General features: G+C 37.5%; 1 protein-coding gene and 1 pseudogene across 1 annotated transcript in view; both read right to left on the bottom strand.

Moving 5' to 3' along the window:
• PEX13 (peroxisomal biogenesis factor 13) overlaps positions 1 to 25017 on the bottom strand; it is a 39563-nt gene that overhangs the window by 8272 nt on the left and 6274 nt on the right. The window contains exon 2 of the mRNA XM_077134311.1: positions 9884 to 10578. Within this exon, the coding sequence (XP_076990426.1) occupies positions 9884 to 10578 (695 nt within the window). The remainder of the gene's footprint in view (positions 1 to 9883; positions 10579 to 25017) is intronic.
• On the bottom strand, positions 10616 to 17514 carry LOC143660867 (uncharacterized; annotated as a pseudogene).

The following is a 25017-nucleotide window of genomic DNA, read 5'->3' as shown; positions in this document are numbered from 1 at the left end:
TGCAGGGCTTATTTCTTCAACTCTGTGGGGAGGCTTTCCCTGACTACATTTACCACCATAATATCTCTTTCTAGCTGACATTCCCCAAGTCTCTTCTCTTTTTTATTTTTTTCTATGGCACTCTTTACCTCTGACTTCCTACCGACTTTCTGATTTGTCTTTATTACCCCCCCAATAAAATGTCACAAAGGGATTTTTAATGTTTTATTCACTGCTATATCCTTAATTCCCAGAATGTGCCTAGCATATTAGAGACACTCAATAAATATTTGCTGAATGACTAAACATCCTCCTAATAATTCAAGTTTAAAGGTATAGGGCATTTTGATTCCTCCTTTCCTTTCATGTACCACATTTAGCCATTAACTAAATCGTGTTGAATCTATTAATGTCTATACTACCACTTTCATAGCTCAGCCCTTCATAGCTCTCAACTATTCTAACGCAAAAACGTCCTGATGTCCCCAAATTACTATAAGTATTAAGTGCCTTTTATGTGCCAAGCAGTGTGTTAGATGTTGAGAACATAAGAATGAACACGGTATTTGGGGGGAGGACTTCTAGGAAGATGGTGGAATAAGGAGCAGTGGAAATCATTCCTCCACCCAATACACCTAGAGGACAGGCAGAAACTGTCCAAAGCAACAGTTCCTGGACTCAGGATACAAGGGAAGTACTATACACCCTCCAGAGAAGAGTGGGATGAAAAGACAGAGAAATCATGACAGAGAAAAACTGAGGTTTTTCTTGCTCTCCTGCTGGCCAGCAAAATTGGATCTCTGCGACCTGCAGCCTTGGCCCTTTCCGGACAGGTGCCCATGTCACTTGTGGAGCCACTGTTTCTACAGAGTAACTGAGGTGAGTGACTTGCTGTCCTGTGGCTCCTGGTATCTATCTGCCATCCTTGAAGGAAGCAGCTTCTAGAAGGCTGGTTCCTGTCCAGTGGGTTGCTGCAGACAGGGGAAGTCGGAGATGCCCTTTTACCAGGGATCAGAGGGGGATGCCGCATAGTTCCGACTGAACTGTTGACCAGTGAAATTGAACCTCTGGGGCCCATAGCTTTGGCACTTTCCAGACAGGTGCTTATGGCACCAGTGCTTAGACCACCTGCACTGCTCAGAAGCAGAGTGGAGAGAGGGTGAATAATAACCTGCCTTTGTAGAGCCGTGAGGAAGATTTCCATAGAGCACCAACTGGTGGGTAGAGTGGGAGAATGCAGTCTTGGGAAGCTTTCTTGACCCTCTTCACAGGGCCATTTGGAACTGGTCTGTGCCCCCCTGAGTGGGTCCCTAACCCTGTTTTGACTGGGAAGTACTGATGAACCAAGCGTGAAAAGAGTTTTCAAACAAACCTAATCAACAACAAAATCTTAGACAAGAGAGGTACTCTGATTTGAAATTGTTATCTACCCCAGAAAAGCCATACTCTTTTAATTCAATCTTGTGGGTGGGGTCTTTTGATTAGTTGTTTCCACAGAGATGTGACCCACCCAACTGTGGGCAAGATCTTTAGATTAGATTATTTTCATGGAGATGTGGCCCTGCCCATTCAAGATGGGTTTTAATTAGTTTACTGGAGTCCTTAAAAGAGCTCACAGAGAAATGAAAGCAAGACACAGAACCCTGAAGATGCTTGGAGAGCAGACAGACAGTACATATGCTCGGAGACAGACAGAAGCTCAGAGAGGAGGCCACTAGAATCAGGAGCTGAAAACAATGAAACCAACAGCAAAGGTCCAACAGACAGCACCATGTGCCTTCCCACGTGACAGAGAAACCCTGGACGCAGTCAGCCTTTCTTGAGTGAAGACATCCTTTTCTTGATGTTGATTTTCATGGTCTTAGAATTGTAACTTGTAATTTAATAAATTCCCTTTATAAAAGCCAACCCATTTCTGGTATATTGCATTCTGGCAGCATTAACAAACAGAAATAAGAGGGAAACTGACCTTAGAATAATCTCATCAAGATAATCAGATGCCCACATCAAGCAAAAACATTACAAGCCATACTAAGAAAGAAAAAGATATGGCCCAAAGGAACAAATTACAAAGTTGGAGGAGATAGAGAATTTGGAAGAACTAGATAAAGATGTTCAAACAAGTATCCTAAAGTAATACAAAAAGATGAAGGAAAATATGGCTAAAGAGATAAAGGACATTAAGATGACTCAGGGATAATATAAAGAAGAATTTGAAAGTATGCAAAGAATAGTATAAGGTTGTATGGGGATGAAAGGCACATAGATGAGATTAAAAAAAATACGCTAGAAGCATACAACAGCAGTGTTCCAGTTTGCTAGCTGTTGGAATGCAATATGCCAGAAATGGAATCACTTTATTATAAAGGGGAATTTAATAAGTTACAAGTTTATAGTTCTAAGGTCATGAAAATGTCCCAATTAAGTCCAAAGAAATGTCCAACCTAAGGCATCCAGGGACATATACCTTGATTCAAGGAGGCCAATGAAGTTAAGGATTTCTCTCTCAAGTGGAAAGGCACATGGCGAACATGGTCAGGGATTCTCTCTTGGCTGGAAGAGCACATGGTAAACATGGCGTCATCTTTGAGCTTTTTCTCCAGCTCCCAGGGAGGTGTTTTCCTTCTTTATCTCCAAAAGTTGTTGGCTGGTGGACTCTCTGCTTTGTGGTTCTGCAGTGTTCTCTGTTGTGGCTTTCTCGTGGCTCTGTTGTTCTTCTCTGCACTCTCCGAATCTCCTGTTGTAGTTTGCTAGCTGCTGGAATCCAACACACCAGAGACAGATTGGCTTTCAATAAAAGGGGATTTATTTAGTTAACATATAGTTCTTCAGAGGAAAGGCAGCTAACTTTCAACTGAGGTTCTTTCTTATGTGGGAAGGCACAGGACAATCTCTGATGGCCTTCTCTCCAGGCCTCTGGGTTCCAACAACTTTTCCCGGGGTGATTTCTTTTTGTATCTCCAAAGGCCTGGGCTGAGGTGTAAGTGCTGAGATGAGGTATGCTGGGCTGCTTTGGCTGTGCTACGTTGAGTTCTCTCATTTAAGCACCAGTCAGTTAAATCAAACACCATTCATTGCAGCAGGCATACCTCCTAGGCCACTGCAGATGTAAACACCAACAGATGAGGTTCACATGCCATTGGCTCATGTTCACAGCAATAAAACTAGGCACCTTCACCTAGACAAGTTGACACCTGAATCTAACTATTACACCTCCTTTCTCCAAACTGTTTCCTCTTTTATAGGATTCCAGTAAAGTAATCAAGACCCACCTGGAAAGGGTGGAGACACATCCATCTTAACAATCACTGTTCATTGAGTCACATCTCCAGGGAGATGATCTAATTAAAGTTTCAAACATACAGTACTGAATAGGGATTAGAAGAAATGGCTGCCTTTACAAAATGGAATTAGGATTAAAACATGGCTTTTCTAGGGTACATATAGCCTTTCAAACCGGCACACTGGTGAACTCTGCTTCGTGGTTCTCATCATTCTGTCATCCTTTTCTGCCCTCTCAGAATCTCCAAATGTTGCTGGCTGGTGGACTCTGTGGTTCTCTTGGCCTCATGGCTCTGCTGTGCTGTGGCTTTCTCATTGCTCTCAAAAGGCATTCTCTTCAAAAAATGTTTCCTTTTTTATAGGATCTCAGTAAAGTAATCAAGACTCACACAGAATGGGTGGAGACACTTCTCCATCTTATCAAGCTTAATACTCACAACTGATTGAGTCACATCTCTGTGATGATAACCTAATCAAGTTTCCAACCTATAGTACTAAATAGGGATTAGAAGAAACCACTGCTCTCACAAGATTGATTGGGATTAAAACATGGCTTTTTGAGGGTACAAAAATCCTTTCAAACCGGCTCAAGCAGATTTGAACAGGCAAAAGAAAGGATTAGTGACCCAGAAGACAAGATATCCAAATTGAACGGACAAAGAACAGATAGAGAAAAGAATGGAAAATTGTGAGCAGGGTCTCAGGGAACTGAATGACAATACAAAGCACACAAACATACACGTCACGGGTGTCCCAGAAGGAGAAGAGAAGGGAAAAGGGGCAGAAAGAATATTCAAGGAAATTATGGCTGAAAATTTCCTAAGTCTAAGAAGCACAGCATACTCCAAACAGAAAAACCCCTAATAAACCCACTATGAGACATACAGATAAGAATGTCAACTGAGAAAGAAAAATAATTCTAAAAGCAACAAGAGAAAAGTGATTCGTCATATACAAGGGAACTGCAATAAGATTAAGTGCTGATTTCTCATCAGAAACCATGGAGGTGAGAAGACAGGAGTATGATATATTTAAGGTACTGAAAGAGAAAAACTGACAGCTAAGAATTCTTTATCTGGCAAAACTGTCCTTCAAAAATAAGGAAGAGTTTAAAATATTCACAGATAAACAGATGCTGAGAGATAAACAGATGCTGAGAGAGTTGGTTAACAAGAGTCTTGCCCTACAAGAAATACTAAATGGAGTTCTGCAGGCTAAAAAGAAAAGAAGAGACAGAAGAGGCTTGGAGGAGAGTGTAGAAATGAAGATTATCAGTAAGCGTAACTGAAAGGACAAAAAGAGAGAAAAAACATACGACACACAAATGCTAAAGAATAAAATGGCTGAAGTTAGTACTGCCTTACCAGTAACAACACTGAGTGTTAATGGATTAACTCTTCAATCAAAAGACACAGATTTGCAGAATGTATAAAAAATTTGATCTATGTGCTGTTTACATCCTTAGATGCAAGGATACAAATAGATTGAAAATGAAAGGCTGGAAAAAAAATATTCCAGGCAAACAGAAGACAAACACACACACACACACACACACACACACACACAAACACAAACTGGGGTAGCCATAGTAAACTGGACAAAATTGACTTTAAAGGCAAAAATGTTATTAGAAACAAGGAAGGATATTATATACGAATAAAAGGGGTAATCCACCAAGAAGAAATAACAGCCATAAATATTTATGTACGTAATCAGGGTGCCCCAAAACATAAGAAGCAAACACTGACAAAACTAAAGGGAAAAACAGAGGTCTCTACAATAATAGTTGGGGATTTTCATACACCCCTGTCATCAACAGAGGATCAATAAGGAAACTGAACTTGAGAAAAACTGATAAATGAACTAGACCTAACAGACATTTACAGAATGCCAAAACAGTAGGGATATAAGTTCTTCTTAAGTGCTTATGGAGCATTCTCCAGAACAGAACACATGTTGGGTCACAAAACTAGTAATAAATTTAAAAAGATTGAAATTATACAAGGCACTTTCTCAATCATAGTGGAATGACGCTGGAAATCATACGGAGGTTAAACAACATACTCTTAAATAATCAGTGGGTCAAAGAGAAATTAGTAAATATCTTGAGATGAATAAAAACAAAGAACACAACATATTAGAACATACGGGACGTTCTGTGCTATGAACAGAACACACAGCAAAGTCAGTGCTAACAGGAAAAGTTATAGTCCTAAGCACCTTCACTAAAAAGGAAGAAAGAGCTAAAATCAAAGACCTAATAACTGCACACCTGGAGAAACTAGAAAAAGAACAGCAAACTAATACAAAAGCAAACAGAAGAAAGGAGATAAACATCAGAGCAGAAATAAAAAGAATAAAAAAACAATAGAATCAGTAACAGAAGTTGGTTCTTAAGAGAAGAGCAACAAAATTGACAAACCATTAGCCAGACTGACAAAGAAGTGAGAAGATGCAAGTTTAAAAAACATCAGAAACGAGAGGGGAGATATTACTATTGAACCCATAGAAATAAAAAAATCTTAGGAGGATATTAAGAACAATTGTACAGCTAGAGCAATTAGGCAAGAAAAAGAAAGAAAAAATGTCCAAATTGGAAAGGAAGAAGTAAAACTTTCACTCTTTGCAGACAACATGGTCCTATATTTAGAAAGTCCTGAAAAAAATACAATAAAACTAACAGAGCCATTAAACAGTTTAGCAAAGGCAGAATACAAGATAAACTCACAAAAATCTGCAGTGTTTTTATACACCAGTGATGAGCAATCTCAAGACGAAATCAAGAAAAAAATTCCATTTACAATACCAACTAAAAGAAGCAAATATCTAGGAATAAATTTAACCAAGGAGATAGGACCTCTATTCAGAAAACTACAAAACCTTGCTAAAAGAAATTGAAGAACAACTAAATAAATGGAAGGACATTCTGTGTTCATGGATTGGAAAATTAAATGTAGTTAAGATATCAATTCTACTCAAAGTGATTTACAGATTCAAGGCAATTCCAAACAAAATTCCAGCTCCCTACTTTGAAGAAATGGGAAAGCCAATCATCAAATTATATGGAAAGGTAAAAGGCCCTGAATGGTCAAAAACATCTTAAAAGAGAAGAATGATGTTGGAAGAATCACAATGCACAGTGCACAAATGCACAGTATGCATTTGACTTTAATGCATACTCAAAGTTACAGTGGTCAAAACAGCATGGTACTGACATAAAGATAGACATATTGATCAGTGAAATCAAACTGAGAGTTCTGAAATAGACCCTCAGATCTATGATTAACTGATTTTCGACAAGGCTGCCAAGTCCTGGCAACTGTGACAGAATAATCTTTTCAACAAATGGTGCTGAGAGAACTACATATCCGTATCTGAAAGAATAAAAGAGTACCTTTATCCCATTCTCTACAGAAAAATTAACTCAAAATGGATTAGAAACCTAAATATATAAGTGAGTACCATAAAACTCCTAGAAGAAAATGTAGAGAAACATCTCAAGAGCTGCTATGTGGCAGTTTTCTAGATCTTATACCCAAAGCACAAGCACAAAAGGAAAAATTCTCAAAATTGAGAATTCTGTGCTTCAAAGGACCTTGTCAAAAGAGTGAAGAGGACATTTTCTCCCATTGAAAATATCTGGAAACCACATATCTGACAAGGGTTTGATACTCAAAATATATAAAGAAATTGTACAACTCAATGATAAGAAGACAAACTACACAATTAAAAATGGGCAAAAGATATGTATGAATAGACATTTTTCCAAAGAGGAATACAAATGGCTAAAAAGGATACGGAAAGATGCTCATCTTCATTAGCTATCAGGGAAATGCAAATTAAAACCAAAGTGAGACATAATTTCACACCTATTAAAAAGGCCATGATTAAACAAACAGGAAACCACAAGTGCTGGAGAGGATACAGAAGAAACAGAAACACTTATTCACCTCTGGTAGGAATGTAAAATGGTAGAGCAGCTGTGGAAGATGGTTTGGTGGTTCCTCAGAAAGCTAAGTACAGAGTTACAATCTCACTACTCAGTATATACCCAGAAGAACTAAAAGCAGGGATGTGAACAGACACTTGCACATCTATGTTCACAGTGGTGTTATTCACAACAGCCAAAAGATGGAAACAGCCCAAAAGTCTATCAACCTATGGATAAACAAAATGTGGTATATAAACTGTTGGAATTTTATTCAGTACTAAGAAGGAATGAAGTCCTGATGGACATGACAACATGGATGAATTTTGAGGATATTATGTTGAGTGAAAGAAGTCAGACATAAAAGGACCAATACTGTATGATCTCACTAATATGAACTAATTATAACATGTAAACTCAGAGTTAAAATCTAGAATATAAGTTACCAGTAGACAGAAAAAGGGCAGAGAATTAGGAGCAGATTTTTAATGTGTGCAGAATTTTTAACCAGGTTGAATTTAAATGTTTGGAAATGGATAGAGGGGATGGTAGCATATTATGGATCATGTAATTAACAGCAATGAATTATGTATGTGATGGCAATTCAAGGGAAAGTTTAGAGTCATGTATGTGACCAGAAGGCAAGTTACAGGATAAAACATGGGACTGTATAACAGAGTGAACTTTGTGGTGGACAATGACTGAATAAGAGTACAAATATAAAAATGTTATTTCATGAACTAAAACAAATGTATGCCACCATTACAAGGCGTTAATAATATAACGGCACATGGGGAATAAGGCACCTATTGCAAACTATGGACTATACTTAACAATACAATTTTAATATTTTTTCATCAATAGTAACAAATGTACCACACCAATGCCAGGGGTCAATAATGGAAGGTGGGGACAAGATGTATGGTATGTTTTGGTTTTGTTATTTTTTTGGAGTAATGAAAATGTTTTAAAATTGACTGTGGTGATCAATGTACAACTACGTGATGATACTATGAGCCACTGACTGTATACTTTGGATGGACTGTATGGTATGTGAATACATCTCAATAAAACTGCCAAAAAAAAAAAAAGAATGAACATAACCTCAAATCCTTTATGAATTTTACCTTTATATTTTCTTTTGAACAGGTTGAAATTTACCTTTATAATTTCAACCTGTTTTAAACCTCCACTGACCTACCTTAAGCACTTCAGATAGACTGACCTCTTTAGAGCACTGTATGTCACAGCATGCTCAAAACCAAAAACAACCTGCTTATTACTAAATGAAATTAGTCTCACAGTGGCAATTAAGATATCCTACTATCAGCCTTCAAATGTCTTAGCATTTTTATTGAGAAATCTTCTCACACACACAGTTCATACAAGGTATATAATCAATGGCTTACAATATCATCACGTAGCTGTGTATTCATCACCATGATCATTTTTAGAACATTTGCATCACTCCAGAAAAAGAAATAAAAAACTCATAAATCCCATGCTCCTTATCCCTCCCTCTCACTAACTGCTAGTATTTCAACCTATCCAATTTTTTACCGTTTTATCCCCCCATTATTTATTATTTATCCTTATTTTTTTTTTTTACTCATTCTGTCCATACCCTGGGATAAAAGAAGCATCACACACGAGGTTTTCAAAATCACACAGTCACAGTGTAAAAGCTATATAGTTATACAATCATCTTCAAGAATCAAGTGAGCCTTATTTCTTACTATTCTTGTATTCAATACTATAGGCAACTGCTGAATAAATCACATATTTCCTGCCTTTGTGCTTTTGTTCAAGTTGTTCCAGCTGCTTGACAGTCCTTTTTTTCCTACAAAACTGAGGAAATGTTACTCTCCTTCAAAAATCTAAGTCAGATGCCATTTCTTCTTATTTTTTATTGATTTTTAAATTTAAAAAAATTACAAGAAAGAAACACATTCTTAATATATGATCATTCCATTCTACATATGTAATCAGTAATTCACAATATCATCACATAGTTGCATATTCACCATCAGATGCCATTTCTTCTTGATACCACAACCAAAAATGATGACTACTTTTCTTAACTGAGATTGTATTCTGTACCAGCATGGGCTTAAGAGTCAAACAAGTCTGGTTTTGTTTCTATTTCTGCCTTATCAAAGATTTGACCTTGGGCAAGCGACTTCTCCGAATTTGTATACAAGTTCTGTCACATATAAAATGAGGGTAATTTTTATCTCTTAAGGTTACTGTAAGAATTAAATGAGGAAAAATACACAAAAAAATTAGTAGCACAGTGTCTTGCATATAATAAATATTCAATAAACTTTATTTCTCTTTCGAACTGGCACCTTCCTTACCTCTCTGCCTCATTACAATGACCTGTATACATGTTTTACCTCCCCTATAAGTTTAAAAAGGTAGGGATTATGCTCTGTGTGTCTTCGTATCCTCCACAGCACCAAGTTCAATACCTCGTAAACAGAAGTAATGTGTACTGTTAAACTGAACTAACAATGAATAAAACAGCAAGTCTGATTTTGCTATGCATTCCATTTAGTTTTGAGGTTCTAAACTGAAAATACAAGTGGTTAAAAATGTTAAACACAAATAAATATAAAGAAGGCTAATTTTACAAATCTATTCTTGAGAGCTTAGATTGGTAAATGGTTTCTAAACCCTTTCCCTTACTCTTACCTGTTACTTCATCACTGTGGGTAGACAGCAGTTTCCAGATGAGGTAAGGACCGCCAAGTATAACAGCAAAGAACAAGAATATTGGCCAAGATTTTGCAGAGTTAGCTGCTCTGTCCTCAGCACTAAGGCCAGCTACAGTTCCTTCACTTTCTGCCCAAAGGTCCTCATTCTCTGAGCCTCTTTTTAAGCCTATCATCCACTGTAACCGTCTGTAAAGATACCGTATAGTCCTAACTAATGCAAAAGCTGAAAAAACCTTTGTGAAATGTATTTTTAATCGGGAAAAATGATTTGCTACATCCAATACAGCCCTGAAACTGTTATAGACAGCTGAAAAGGTAGCATCCATCATCATACTGACAGAGGCAAAAGCATGCACAATACTTTCAATGGACTGAAATGCACCTCTGCTGCTTTCTTCAGCTTGCTGAACAAATCTACTGGGCGGAAGATCATCTACACGGAAGCGGTTATATCCCAACCCATTATATCCATAACTATAAGGGTTATAGCTTCCATAAAATGAATTTCCATAAGGACTATATGCAGAAGAAAATGAACTGTAAGCAGGTCTGAAAGTGTTCACATTGTTGCTTCCTGTCTGCTGTGATGGCCTTGGAAGAATAGGTGGGGGCACTCTGGTAAGTGTTGGTTGTGCAGGTCTTGTCAATAAAGTAGGACCCAAATCAGCAGATCTAAAACCAAAAAAATTAAAAATCAATATCTACATTACAAAAAAAAATCTCAAGTACCTAATAAATTTGAGTCAAAGCAATCATTAAAAACCTCTAACATAACCAGTGTTATGACAGATTCTGCTGCAGATGTTTTTTAAAGTAGAACAAGAACAGTCTCTAATCTCCAGATGCTTAGAATCTCAGTAGTAAGACAAAATGAACAATAAGATAAAATGTTGACTCAAGTATGCTTTCTTGTTGTTTAGTTATGCTGGCAGTATTAGTATTATCTTCGATCTATGGTCTCTTTTTAAGACCCTAGTCCATTTTCTCAGGATTAATTAAAATTAGGCATCTATTATTCTTACACCTAAATGATACTATCTTACTTATAATTTTATAATATATTTAAATATCTGTACCAGTTTGAATCTCTTGTGTACCCCAGAAAAGCCAAATTCTTTAATCCTCATTCACTACTGCTGGGTGGATCTCTTTGATTGTTTTCAGAGATGTGACCCACCCAATTGTGGATGGTACATTTTGATTAGGGGGCTTCCATGGAGATGTCTCCACCCATTCAAGGTGGGGTTGCTTACTGGAGTCCTTTAAGAGGGAATCATTCTGGAAAAAGCTTTAAAGACAACAATGCTGATAGAGCTTTTGTCTAATTGTCATAGCCAGAGACTTTTGGAGATGTAGAAGGAAATCACCCCGGGAAACTTATGAAATGAGAAAAGAAAGCTGGCCGACATTGCCATGTGCCTTTCCAGCTGACAGAGGTGTTTTGGACCCATCTCTTTCATGAACCAAGGTATCTTTTCCTGGACGCCTTAGATTGGACATTTCTATAGCCTTGCTTTATTTAGGACATTTTTAAGGCCTTAGAATTGTAAATCTGCAACTTAATAAATTTCCCTTTTTAAAAAACCATTCCATTTCTGGTATATTGCATTCCGAATATGCAAGAAAGCAAGTCCTTCCACCTTTTTTGCCTTCAAGAATGTCCTGGCTATTTGATCCTTTAGTTTCAAGTTTTACATTCCTTACCCTCCTCCAGATTCTGTTGGGGATTACACTAAATCTATATATGATTTGAGGAAAATGGACAACTTTATCATTTTTAGAGTTTTAACCCACAAAAACAATTTATATCATACATGAAAAAAAAACAACAGCTAATATCTTACTCGATAGGGAAAGACTGAAAGCATTTCCCCTAAGATCAACAAAAAGATAAGGATGCTGTGCTGGTCTGAAATGATGTTATGTACCCTAGAAAAGCCATGTTTTAATCTCAATCCTATTTTGTAAAGGCAGCCATTTCTTCTAATCCCTATTCAGCATTTTATGCTTGAAACTGTAATTGGATCATCTCCCTGGAGATGTGATTTAATCAAGAGTTGTTAAGCTGGATTAGGTGATGACATGTCTCCATCCATTTGGGTGGGTCTTGAGAAGTTTCTGGAGTCCTATAAAAGAGGAAACATTTGGAAAATGAAGGCGATTCGGAGAGAGAAGAGAACGCAGCAGCAGCATGATGCTTGAGATGAAGAAGGAAAACGCCTCCTGGGGAGCTTCATGAAATCAGAAGCCAGGATAGAAAGCTAGTAGATAACGCCGTGTTCGCCATGTGTCCTTTCAGCTGGGAAAGAAGCCCTGACTATGTTCGTCATGTGCCTTCTCACTTGAGAGAGAAACCTTGAACTTCATTGGCTTTCCTGAACCAAGGTATCTTTACCCGGATGCCTTTGATTGGACATTTCTATAGACTTGCTTAAATTGGGACATTTTCTTGGCCTTAGAGCTGTAAATTAGAAACTTATTAAATTCCCACTTTTAAAAGTCATTCTGTTTCTGGTATATTGCATTCCAGCAGCTAGCAAACTAGAACAGATGCCCATTTTTGCCACTTCTATTCAACACAGTACTGGAAATTCTAGCTAAAGCAATTAGACAAAAAGAGAAATAAAAAGAAAGAAGCAAAACTATCCCTATTGGCAGACGACCTAGATGATCTAGAGAACCCTGAAGAATCCACAAAACGATTGTTAAAACTAATAAATGATTTCAACAAAGGTGAAGGATACAAATCAATACCCAGAAATCAGTTGTATTTCTATACACTAGCAATGAACAATACAAAAAGGAAATCAAGAAAAAATTCCGTGTACAAAAGTATTCCAAAGAATGAAATACCTAGGAATAAATTAAACCAATGAGATGTAATACTTGTGCACTGAAAACTACAAAGCACTACTAGAGAAGAAATTGAGGAAGACCTAAATAAATGGAAATATATCCTGTACTCATGAATTGGAAGACTTACTATTGCTAAGATGACAATTTGATTCATATTTTGACTAGTGCATTTTCTAATATAACTTATATGGACAGGATAGTTGAACACCATAAGTACATGGAACCTTGAACAGGGCATGAGATTTTGTAGGTTTGTCCAGTGTGATGCCCCGATAAATTCCACAGTGATTTGAACAGTGAATAAAAAAGTATTTGCAAAGTCCCCTTGGGGGTATGGCGAGAAAGGGAGAAAATTCAACATCCCCATTTTGAGAATTCCTGATATTCTCGCAAGCAGTGGGGACAACCAAATTAACAGGCCAAGTTCTCAATCTTGGGTTTTGTTCATATGAAACTTACTCCCGCAAAGGTTAGGCTAAACCTACTTAAAATTAGGCCTAAGGGTCACCTCCAGAGAACCTCTTTTGTTGATCAGATATGGCCTATCTCTCTCTCAGCCAACACGGCAAGCAAACTCACTGTTCTCCCTGTTTCTTAATGGGAGAATGGGACAGAAATCCTAGAATGAGCTGGGACTCAGCATCAAGGGACCGAGAAAACTTCCTTGACTGAAAAGGAGAAGAGAAAAATGAGACAAAATAAAGTGTCAGTGGCTAAGAGATTTCAAACAGAACTAAGAGGTTATCCTGGAGGTTATTCTTATGTATTATATAGATATCCCCTTTTTAGTTTAAGGTGTATTAGAGAGGCTATAGGAAGTGCCTGAAATTGTAGAGCTGTGTTCCAGTAGCCATGTTTCTTGAAGATGAATGTATAATGATATACCTTTTGCAATGTGATCGTGTAATTGTGAAAATCTGGTGTCTGATGCTCCTTTTATCTATGGTATGGGCAGATGAGCAAAAAATATGGATTAAAAATAAATAAATAATAGGGGGAACAAATGTTAAAATAAATTGAGTAGACTGAAATACTAGTGATCAATGAAAGGGACTGGTAAGGAGTATAGAAAAAAAAAACGGGGAACAAAGGTTAAAATATATTGGATAAATGGAAATACTAGAGGTCAATGAGAAAGAGGGGTAAGGGGTATTGTATGTATGAGTTTTTTCTCTTTATTTCTTTATCAGGAATGATGCAAATGTTCTAAGGAATGATCATGGTGATGAATACACAACTATGTGATGATATTGTGAGCCACTGATTATATACCAAGTATGGAATGTGCATATGTTAAAGAATGCATATTGTGTTTGTATGTTGTTTTGTTTGGTCAATAAAAAAAAAAAATGACAATTTGATCCAAAGCAATCTAGAGATTCAATGCAATCCCTATCTAAATCCCAACTGGCATATATTTGCATTGGTGGAAAAACTCATAGTAAAGTTCAAATGGAATTTTAGGGGACCCAGAACAGTCAAGACAATCTTGAAAAGGAAGAACAAAGTTGGAGGATTCATACTTCCTGATAATAAAACTGTTGCAAAAAAAAACACAAACAAATAAACAAACAAAAACTGCTGCAAAGCTACAGAAATCAAAACAGTGTGTTACTGGCATAGGACAGACATAAAGACCAATAGAAAAGAACTGAGCCCAGAAATAAACCCTCACAACTGTGGTCAATTGGTTTTGAACAAAGGTCAAGACCATTCAGTGGGGGAAAGATCAGTCTCTTCACAAATGGTGCTTGGAAAACTGGATAACCATCATGCTAAAGAATAAGGATGCCCCTCAACTTACACCATCTATAAAAATTAATTCAAAATGTATATCAAAGACTTAAATTTTTTTTAGGTCAGCAATTGAAGCAATTTATTTTCAAGATAATGGAGGAACTACACATCTCTAACATTTTAAGACATTCTTGGTAAACATGATAAACTAAAACTAGGATTAGTTAGGCACATTAGAAAAACCCCTCTGAGTTATACTTTAAAGAAAATATATTACAGCAAAAAAACTGAGGGAGGGAAGAAGAGAAAAATCTGTCCTTACAGATTCAGAGACTAAACTTGCCTAAAAACTATTATTCCCAAACTGGTGAGAAATTTTTAGTCCTGTGCTGAAGCTAGCTTACTCTCTTCTACTGGGGCTAACAACTATGAATGCACACACTGTATTTCCTCTTTAAGTGAAGGGGCTGAGATGGTTGAGAAAAAGATATTATTTAGGTTAGGTTATTAGGGACCCCATGTGATAGAAAAGGGGAACTACAACTGTATACTCTAAGGTGAGAACCCTCCAGAATATTGGATTGAATATGCCATTTAAAAAACTGTCCCCTTGATGCGCTGATCACTCATTTGACCATTTAGTTGAAGGAAGGAAGGAAGAATGGAAGGGAGGGAGGGAAGACGGGAGGGAGAAAAGTTTGAAACTGGCTTACAGCTAGCAAGAAAATTCAAACAAGTATACATTTTTCTTTCCAGCTGTGGGAGCTTAAGCACATGTGCTTTTGTGCTAACACTGATTTTTAAAAGCTTGCGTATTACTCATTAGTGTGAAGTTGCTGATGTCTGATGAGAGTTGAACTCTGACTGAAAGCCTTCCCATAGCCATTACATTTGTAAGGCTTCTCTCCAGTATGAGTTCTCTGGTGAATAATAAGGGATGAGCTCCGAGCGAAGCCCTTTCCACACACTCTGCATTCATGGGGCTTTTCTCCAGTGTGTATTCTCTGATGTTCAATAAGGGATGAGCTTCGACTGAACACTTTTCCACAGTCACTGCACACATACGGGTTTTCCCCAGTGTGTGTTCTCTGATGTTCAATAAGAGAAGAGATCCAACTGAAAGCTTTTCCACATTCACTGCATTCATAGGGATTCTCTCCAGTGTGTATTCTCTGATGCTGAATTATGGATGAACGGTCACTGAAGGCTTTCCCACATTCGTTACATTTGTAAGGTTTTTCTTGAGTATGAATTCGCTGATGTTGGCTAAGGTTAGTGCTTCGGCTAAAGGCTTTTCCACATTCACTACATTCATATGGTTTTTCTCCAGTATGGATTCTCTGATGTAGACTAAGGTGTGTACTCCGGCCAAAAGCTTTTCCACATTCACTGCATTCATAAGGTTTCTCTCCAGTGTGCGTTCTCTGATGTTCAATAAAGTGTGTACTTCTGCTAAAAGTTTTCCCACATTCACTGCACGCAAAAGGCTTTTCTCCACCATGGACTCTACTGTGTAAAATAAGGTCTGATTGGTAACTAAAGGCTTTTCCACATTCATTACATTTACAAGGTTTCCTTCGTGGGAAGAGTTTCTGATGTTTAATCAGGTCTGAATCATCTTTGGAGTTTTTCCTAGATGTGTGAGATCTATCTCCCTCGGGAATTTTCTGTTGTGTATTAAGATTTGGACTCAGACTAAATTCATTGGATTCAAGATTTCCCTCCCCAGTGTAAACTTTCTTGAGACTCACTGACACTTTTACTTTTTTGATTTCTGTTTTCTCAGATGAGGGTTTCTTCTGGCAGGATTTTTTGCATGCCTTAATAATCGGCCCTTATTTTTATAGACTTCTTCATTCATAGGACCCTTGGCAATCAATATTCTCTCTGAGACTTTCCATGGCTTAACCTGAAAAATCTAGTTCTTCAGAAATAGTCTGATTGGTGGTGTTGCTTTGGTTTCCATTCAAATCTCCCTATCTAGATAAGCATTTGGGGGCATTCTCCTCTTCAGGTCCCTACAGATCCAGCATCCATAGTTCTCCCTCCAACTGAGTGATCGTGTCCAACTCTCTTGCCAGGATTCCCTGTTTCTAACTCCTGCTGGACTCTGTTACCAATGACATATTCCAAGTTTATTCTCGAATGTCGATTCACATCATTGGGAACATACAGTATTTGTCTTTTAGTTTTTGGCTAGACTCACTCAGCATAATGTTCTCTAGGTCCATCCATGTTATTACATGCTTCATAAGTTTATCCTGTCTTAAAGCTGCATAATATTCCATTGTATGTATATACCACAGTTTGTTTAGCCACTCGTCTGTTGATGGACATTTTGGCTGTTTCCATCTCTTTGCAATTGTAAATAACGCTGCGATAAACATTGGTGTGCAAATGTCCATTTGAGTTTTTGCCCTTAATTCCTTTGAGTAGATTCCCAGCAATGGTATTGCTGGGTCATATGGCAATTCTATATTCAGCTTTTTGAGGAACCGCCAAACTGCCTTCCACAGTGGTTGCACCATTTGACATTCCCACCAACAGTGGATAAGTGTGCCACTTTCTCCGCATCCTCTCCAGCACTTGTCATTTTCTGTTTTGTTGATAATGGCCATTCTGGTGGGTGTGAGATGATATCTCATTGTGGTTTTGATTTGCATTTCTCTAATGGCCAGGGACATTGAGCATCTCTTCATGTGCCTTTTGGCCATTTGTATTTCCTCCTCTGAGAGGTGTCTATTCAAGTCTTTTTCCCATTTTGTAATTGGGTTGACTGTCTTTTTGTTGTTGAGTTGAACAATCTCATTATAAATTCTGGATACTAGACATTTATCTGATATGTCGTTTCAAAATATTGATTCCCATTGTGTAGGCTGTCTTTCTACTTTCTTGATGAAGTTCTTTGATGCACAAAAGTGTTTAATTTTGAGGAGTTCCCATTTATTTATTTCCTTCTTCAGTGCTCTTGCTTTAGGTTTAAGGTCCATAAAACCGCCTCCAGTTGTAAGATTCATAAGATATCTCCCTACATTTTCCTCTAACTGCTTTATGGTCTTAGACCTAATGTTTAGATCTTTGATCCATTTTGAGTTAACTTTTGTGTAGGGTGTGAGATATGGGTCTTCTTTCATTCTTTTGCATATGGATATCCAGTTCTCTAGGCACCATTTGTTGAAGAGACTGTTCTGTCCCAGGTGAGTTGGCTTGACTGCCTTATCAAATATCAAATGTCCATAGATGAGAGGGTCTATATCTGAGCACTCTATTCGATTCCATTGGTCGATATATCTATCTTCATGCCAATACCATGCTGTTTTGACCACTGTGGCTTCATAATATGCCTTAAAGTCAGGCAGCGTGAGACCTCCAGCTTCGTTTTTTTTTCCTCAAGATGTTTTTAGCAATTCGGGGCACCCTGCCCTTCCAGATAAATTTGCTTATTGGTTTTTCTATTTCTGAAAAATAAGTTGTTGGGATTTTGATTGGTATTGCATTGAATCTGTAAATCAATTTAGGTAGGATTGACATCTTAACTATATTTAGTCTTCCAATCCATGAACACGGTATGCCCTTCCATCTATTTCGGTCTTCTGTGATTTCTTTTAGCAGTTTTTTGTAGTTTTGTTTATATAGGTTTTTTGTCTCTTTAGTTAAATTTATTCCTAGGTATTTTATTCTTTTAGTTGCAATTGTAAATGGGATTCGTTTCTTGATTTCCCCCTCAGCTTGTTCATTGCTAGAGTATAGAAATGCTACAGATTTTTGAATGTTGATCTTGTAACCTGCTACTTTGCTGTACTCATTTATTAGCTCTAGTAGTTTTGTTGTGGATTTTTCCGGGTTTTTGACGTATAGTATCATATCATCTGCAAACAGTGATAGTTTTACTTCTTCCTTTCCAATTTTGATGCCTTGTATTTCTTTTTCTTGTCTAATTGCTCTGGCTAAAACCTCCAACACGATGTTGAATAATAGTGGTGATAGTGGACATCCTTGTCTTGTTCCTGATCTTAGGGGGAAAGTTTTCAATTTTTCCCCATTAAGGATGATATTAGCTGTGGTTTTTCATATATTCCCTCTATCATTTTAAGGAAGTTCCCTTGTATTCCTATCCTTTGAAGTGTTTTCGACAGGAAAGGATGTTGAATCTTGTCAAATGCCTTCTCTGCATCAATTGAGATGATCATGTGATTTTTCTGCTTTGATTTGTTGATATGGTGTATTACATTAATTGATTTTCTTATGTTGAACCATCCTTGCATACCTGGGATGAATCCTACTTGGTCATGATGTATAATTCTTTTAATGTGTTGTTGGATACGATTTGCTAGAATTTTATTGAGGATTTTTGCATCTATATTCATTAGAGAGATTGGTCTGTAGTTTTCTTTTTTTGTAATATCTTTGCCTGGTTTTGGTATGAGGGTGATGTTGGCTTCATAGAATGAATTAGGTAGTTTTCCCTCCGCTTCGATTTTTTTGAAGAGTTTGAGGAGAGTTGGTACTAATTCTTTCTGGAATGTTTGATAGAATTCAGATGTGAAGCCGTCTGGTCCTGGACTTTTCTTTTTAGGAAGCTTTTGAATGACTGATTCAATTTCTTTACTTGTGATTGGTTTGTTGAGGTCATCTATGTCTTCTTGAGTCAAAGTTGCTTGTTCATGTCTTTCCAGGAACCCGTCCATTTCCTCTAAATTGTTGTATTTATTAGCGTAAAGTTGTTCATAGTATCCTGTTATTACCTCCTTGATTTCTGTGAGGTCAGTAGTTATGTCTCCTCTTCCATTTCTGATCTTATTTATTTGCATCCTCTCTCTTTTTCTTTTTGTCAATCTTGCTAAGGGCCCATCAATCTTATTGATTTTCTCACAGAACCAACTTCTGGCCTTATTGATTTTCTCTATTGTTTTCATGTTTTCAATTTCATTTATTTCTGCTCTAATCTTTGTTATTTCTTTCCTTTTGCTGGCTTTGGGATTAGTTTGCTGTTCTTTCTCCAGTTCTTCCAAATGGATAGTTAATTCCTGAATTTTTGCCTTTTCTTCTTTTCTGATATAGGCATTTAGGGCAATAAATTTCCCTCTTAGCACTGCCTTTGCTGCGTCCCATAAGTTTTGATATGTTGCGTTTTCATTTTCATTCGCCTTGAGGTATTTGCTAATTTCTCTCGCAATTTCTTCTTTGACCCACTCGTTGTTTAGGAGTGTGTTGTTGAGCCTCCACGTATTTGTGAATTTTCTGGCACTCCGCCTATTATTGATTTCCAACTTCATTCCTTTATGATCCGAGAAAGTGTTGTGTATGATTTCAATCTTTTTAAATTTGTTAAGACTTGCTTTGTGACCCAGCATATGGTCTATCTTTGAGAATGATCCATGAGCACTTGAGAAAAAGGTGTATCCTGCTGTTGTGGGATGGAATATCCTATAAATGTCTGTTAAGTCTAGCTCATTTATAGTAATATTCAGATTCTCTATTTCTTTATTGATCCTCTGTCTAGATGTTTTGTCCATTGATGAGAGTGGGGAATTGAAGTCTCCAACTATTATGGTATGAGTCTATTTCCCTTTTCAGTGTTTGCAGTGTATTCCTCACGTATTTTGGGCCATTCTGGTTCAGTGCGTAAATATTTATGATTGTTATGTCTTCTTCTTTAATTGTTCCTTTTATTAGTATATAGTGTCCTTCTTTGTCTCTTTCAACTGCTTTACATTTGAAGTCTAATTTGTTGGATATTAGTGTAACCACTCCTGCTCTTTTCTGGTTGTTATTTGCATGAAATATCTTTTCCCAACCTTTCACTTTCAACCTATGTTTATCTTTGGGTCTAAGATGAGTTTCCTGTAGACAGCATATAGAAGGATCCTGTTTTTTAATCCATTCTGCCAATCTATGTCTTTTGATTGGGGAATTCAGTCCATTGACATTTAGTGTTATTACTGTTTGGATAATATTTTCCTCTAACATTTTGCCTTTTGTATTATATATATCATATCTGATTTTCCTTCTTTCTACACTCTTCTCCATACCTGTCTCTTCTGTCTTTTTGTATCTGACTCTAATGCTCCCTTTAGTATTTCTTGCAGAGCTGGTCTCTTGGTCACAAATTCTCTCAGTGACTTTTTGTCTGAGAATGTTTTAATTTCTCCCTCATTTTTGAAGGATAATTTTGCTGGATATAGGAGTCTTGGTTGGCAGTTTTTCTCTTTTAGTAATTTAAATATATCATCCCACTGTCTTCTAGCTTCCATGGTTTCTGTTGAGAAATCTACACATAGTCTTATTGAGTTTCCCTTGTATGTGATGGATTGTTGTTCTCTTGCTGCTTTCAAGATCCTCTCTTTCTCTTTGACCTGTGACATTCTAACTAGTAAGTGTCTTGGAGAACGCCTATTTGGGTCTAATCTCTTTGGGGTGCACTGCACTTCTTGGATCTGTAATTTTAGGTCTTTCATAAGAGTTGGGAAATTTTCAGTGATAATTTCTTCCATTAGTTTTTCTCCTCCTTTTCCCTTCTCTTCTCCTTCTGGGACACCCACAACACGTATATTTGTGTGGTTCATATTGTCCTTGAGTTCCCTGATCCCCTGTTCAAATTTTTCCATTCTTTTCCCGATAGTTTCTGTTTCTTTTTGGAATTCAGATGTTCCATTCTCCAAATCACTAATTCTATCTTCTGTCTCTTTAAATCTATCATTGTAGGTATCCATTGTTTTTTCCATCTTTTCTACTTTATCCTTCACTTCCATAAGTTCTGTGATTTTTTTTTCAGTTTTTCTATTTCTTCTTTATGTTCAGCCCATGTCTTCTTCATGTCCTCCCTCAATTTATCGATTTCATTTTTGAAGAGGTTTTCCATTTCTGTTCGTATATTTAGCATTAGTTGTCTCGGCTCTTGTATCTCATTTGAACTATTGGTTTGTTCCTTTGACTGGGCCATATTCTCAAGCTTCTGAGCGTGGACAGTTATCTTCTGCTGCTGGCGTCTGGGCATTTAGTCAGATTTCCCTGGGTGTCGGACCCAACAAGGTTGTAAGATTTTTCTGTGAAATCTCTGGGTTCTGTTTTTCTTATCCTGCCCAGTAGGTGGCGCTCGTGGCACACGTTTGTCTGCGGGTCCCACCAGTAAAAGGTGCTGTGGGTCCTTTAACTTTGGAAAACTCTTGCCATCCGGGAGGTTCACTAGCCGAAGTGGCTTGGAAGATTGCCAGCCGGCCCGGGGTCCGAATGCGGGAGGGTCGCTGGCCGCCACAGCCCGGGAAAGCGCCCGTCCGAATTTCCTAGTCGGCCCGGGGTGCCAAGCTTGGTGGGAGGGCGCCAGCCGCAGCGGCCCACCCGGGAGAGTGCACGTTCCCGGGGTGTCACGGGTTTGGAAGGGCCCCCCCCCCGTCGCCATTGTCCGTGGCCTGGGGATTTCCGATCCAATTCTCTCAGTTGGTCCGGGGGGCTGCGCGTGGTGTTTGCGCCAGCCGCCGCGGTCTGAGGGGACCGCCTGTCCAATTCTCCCAGCCGGCCCGGGGAGGGGGAAGGGAGTGACTCCGGCCGCTTGCCGCCCCGCTCGCTGAAGCCCGCGCCCCTCGGCGATCTCACCAGAGCGGGTTCTCTCAGCCAGTCAGCCGTTCCAGGATGGGGTACGCTGTCTTTTTTATCTCTGTCGTGGCTTGGGAGCTGTTCTGTATCGTTTCTACTCCCCTAGTAGCTGTCCTGGGGGAGAAACTAAGATCCGCGCGTCTTTCTAAGCCGCCATCTTCTCCGGAAGTCTTCAAAGACTTAAATTTAAGAGTTAAAATTATAAAACTCTTAGAAAACGTAGTGGAACACTTTCATTCTTAAATAAGAAAACAAAAGGAAAAAATAGATAAATTGGATTTTGTTAGCTTCTGTGCCTCAAAGGATATCACCAAAAGAATGAAAAGACAATTTCACAGAATGGAGATAATATCTGCAAATCTTATATCTGATAAGGGTTTAATATCCAATTCAAAAACAAAAAGACAATTCAATTTAAAAATGGACAAAGAAATTCATGGAACAGAATGTAAACAAAAATGTAAACGGGTAACAGGGTGGTTCTGGGTCTGGAAGCAGGTAGTGATAGCAAGTACTCACTCTATTAGGAAATAAGAACTAACAGAACACCACTCAAGTGGAACAAGTTAATTGTCTGACACTGGGAACTGGTATGTACCTCCATGACTCCTAAAAAGCAACTATAAAATTTGCTGACTATGGTTTAGGAAGATAGTTAACAAAGATAGTTAATAAAGAAAATATAGCTTAGAGAGGAGGAAATGAAACAAGCAAACTACTGAGTAGGTTGCTGGATCTGTAATATTCTGAAACTAATCCCACCAGCCACTACAAACCACCATTTTTATAATGGATTCTTAAATGAGAGGTGGGGTGCTGAGGGGTCAGATAAAGGCAATAGGAATCCTGTCGGAAAGAGGGGGAATGGAGAGGAAGAAAAAGGAGAGAAAAATAGAACTTAAAAATTCCTACTCAATATAAGAATACTATCAAAAACACCACACATATAAAGAAATAAAAATACTAAGAAACCAAGTCAATGAAAATCAAGATTAAGAGAATTCATTCTAGGGGAAACTAATTTCATGTGACAGCTCAACAAGGATCCTAAATGTGTTAAAAATGTTCAAAGATTTAAATGAAGCTAAAACATCTTGAAATAGAAATTGAAAATGTAAAATTTTCAAAACTCCATTAGAAATCTTGGACAACAACCGCAGGAGCTAATTTGCTACAATGAGGCAAGAAAAAAAAAGATATAATACACTAAGGAGCAGAGTGGAAAGACAGATCTTGGAATTTCTTTTCATGTATTGGCAGTCTTAGGTAATCAGACTAATCTTTCTACTTGAAAAAAAACTAGAAAAACTAGAAAAATATTAAAATATCTGTTTAAAAGCTTCAGAGAACAAGGCACGGAAGAATTATGGAGTCAAGATCCAAGAGAAAGAGAAAAATCAGAGGGCCTGGTATTCTGAGAAGTTTTTCAAGGAGCAATGGCCAATTTTGGACGAGATGGCTGACAAGATAAGAAGCTAAGTAGGGTTTTTAATAGACTCCCTGAACTAAAAATCCAAAAACTAGAGTTTAGGATTCCCAAGGAGGATGGATAACCCCTACACTTCAGATTGAGATCTTAAAGGACAATATTCAGAGATTAAGGGTGTAAAGAGTTGATAGAAATAGACCAGACCTGGCTTCCAATAATCTTAATCCTTAATTGGATTAAAGTAATCCTACATTGCTGGTGACTTTAGCCACCTGTCAGCAGTAAAAGTTTCTGGAGAAAGACACCATCTAGGTCTAAAATCACCTCAAATTGTCCAATTACAATGTCCAGCTTTTATTAAAAATTAATTTTAAGTTAAATTAATTAATTAAAATTGGCCCTTTTACGATGACAAAACTACATCATTAAGAATAAAGAGCAACATCGGACAACACAAAATAATCTATACGGGATTCAGATAATGGTAGTATTAGGCAGACTTTAAACAACTGTCCCAATGTGTTCAAAGAAAATAAAAATAGGCAAGATTGAGATTTTGTAGCAAAGTATAGAAATTATAAAAGCAAGACCAACTGGAAATTCCAGAACTGAAAAATAAAATACCTGAAATTAAGAACTGAATGACTGATTTATAACAGCTCAGAGATACTTGAAGAAAAGTATCAGTGAAGTAGAAGACAGTTTAGAAGAAAAAAATCCAGAATGAACTATGAGAAACAAAAAGATAAATACAGAAAAAAGAATCAAAACAGTATACAATCCATAGAACTACACTACATAAACTGTGATCTGTAAATTAAATCATGGGCTTTAATATTATAACTATAAAAATACATTATCATCAATTGTAACAAATGCTACACACCAATGCAAGGTGTTAGTGGTGGGGTGCTATATGGGAATCTTGTATTTTATGCATGATCGTTCTGTAAACACACAGCTTCTATTAAAAAAGAGAGAAACAGTGTATAGTGAAATCAAAGGAGCAAAGAGAAAAGGGGGCAAAATCGATATTTGAAGGAGAATGGCTGAGAAACACCAAGTCAGATTCGAGTATCCCTATGAACCCCACTCAGAATAATACAAAGAAAATCACATTAAGCTCAATAAAGTGTAACTGCTAAAAACCAAAAACAAAGAGGAAATCTTGAATGTAACCAGAGGGAAAAAAAGAGATTTCTTTCAAAGGAACAAGAATAAGACAGAGATGTCTGAAACTGTCAGAAAGCTCCCAAAACACACACTAAAAGGGATGCCAGAAAAAAATCTAGATCCCTTGATGACACTGTTGAGCCAGGAGATCTCTCGACTTCCTGTCAATCTAAACAACAAATGTCTTTATAGTTCAAAGCACATTAAGTCAGATGTAGCTACTTATAGGAGAAATTATTTCTGATATAGTAATGTCTAATAGGAATTCCTTCTAAAAGAAGAGGAAATACAGTGCCAAAACAATATTTCAAGATATAATTGGT

The sequence above is a fragment of the Tamandua tetradactyla genome, chromosome 17 (assembly GCF_023851605.1).
Source record: "Tamandua tetradactyla isolate mTamTet1 chromosome 17, mTamTet1.pri, whole genome shotgun sequence".
Taxonomy (NCBI): Eukaryota; Metazoa; Chordata; class Mammalia; order Pilosa; family Myrmecophagidae; genus Tamandua; species Tamandua tetradactyla.
This window is presented reverse-complemented; position numbering and strand designations above follow the sequence as displayed.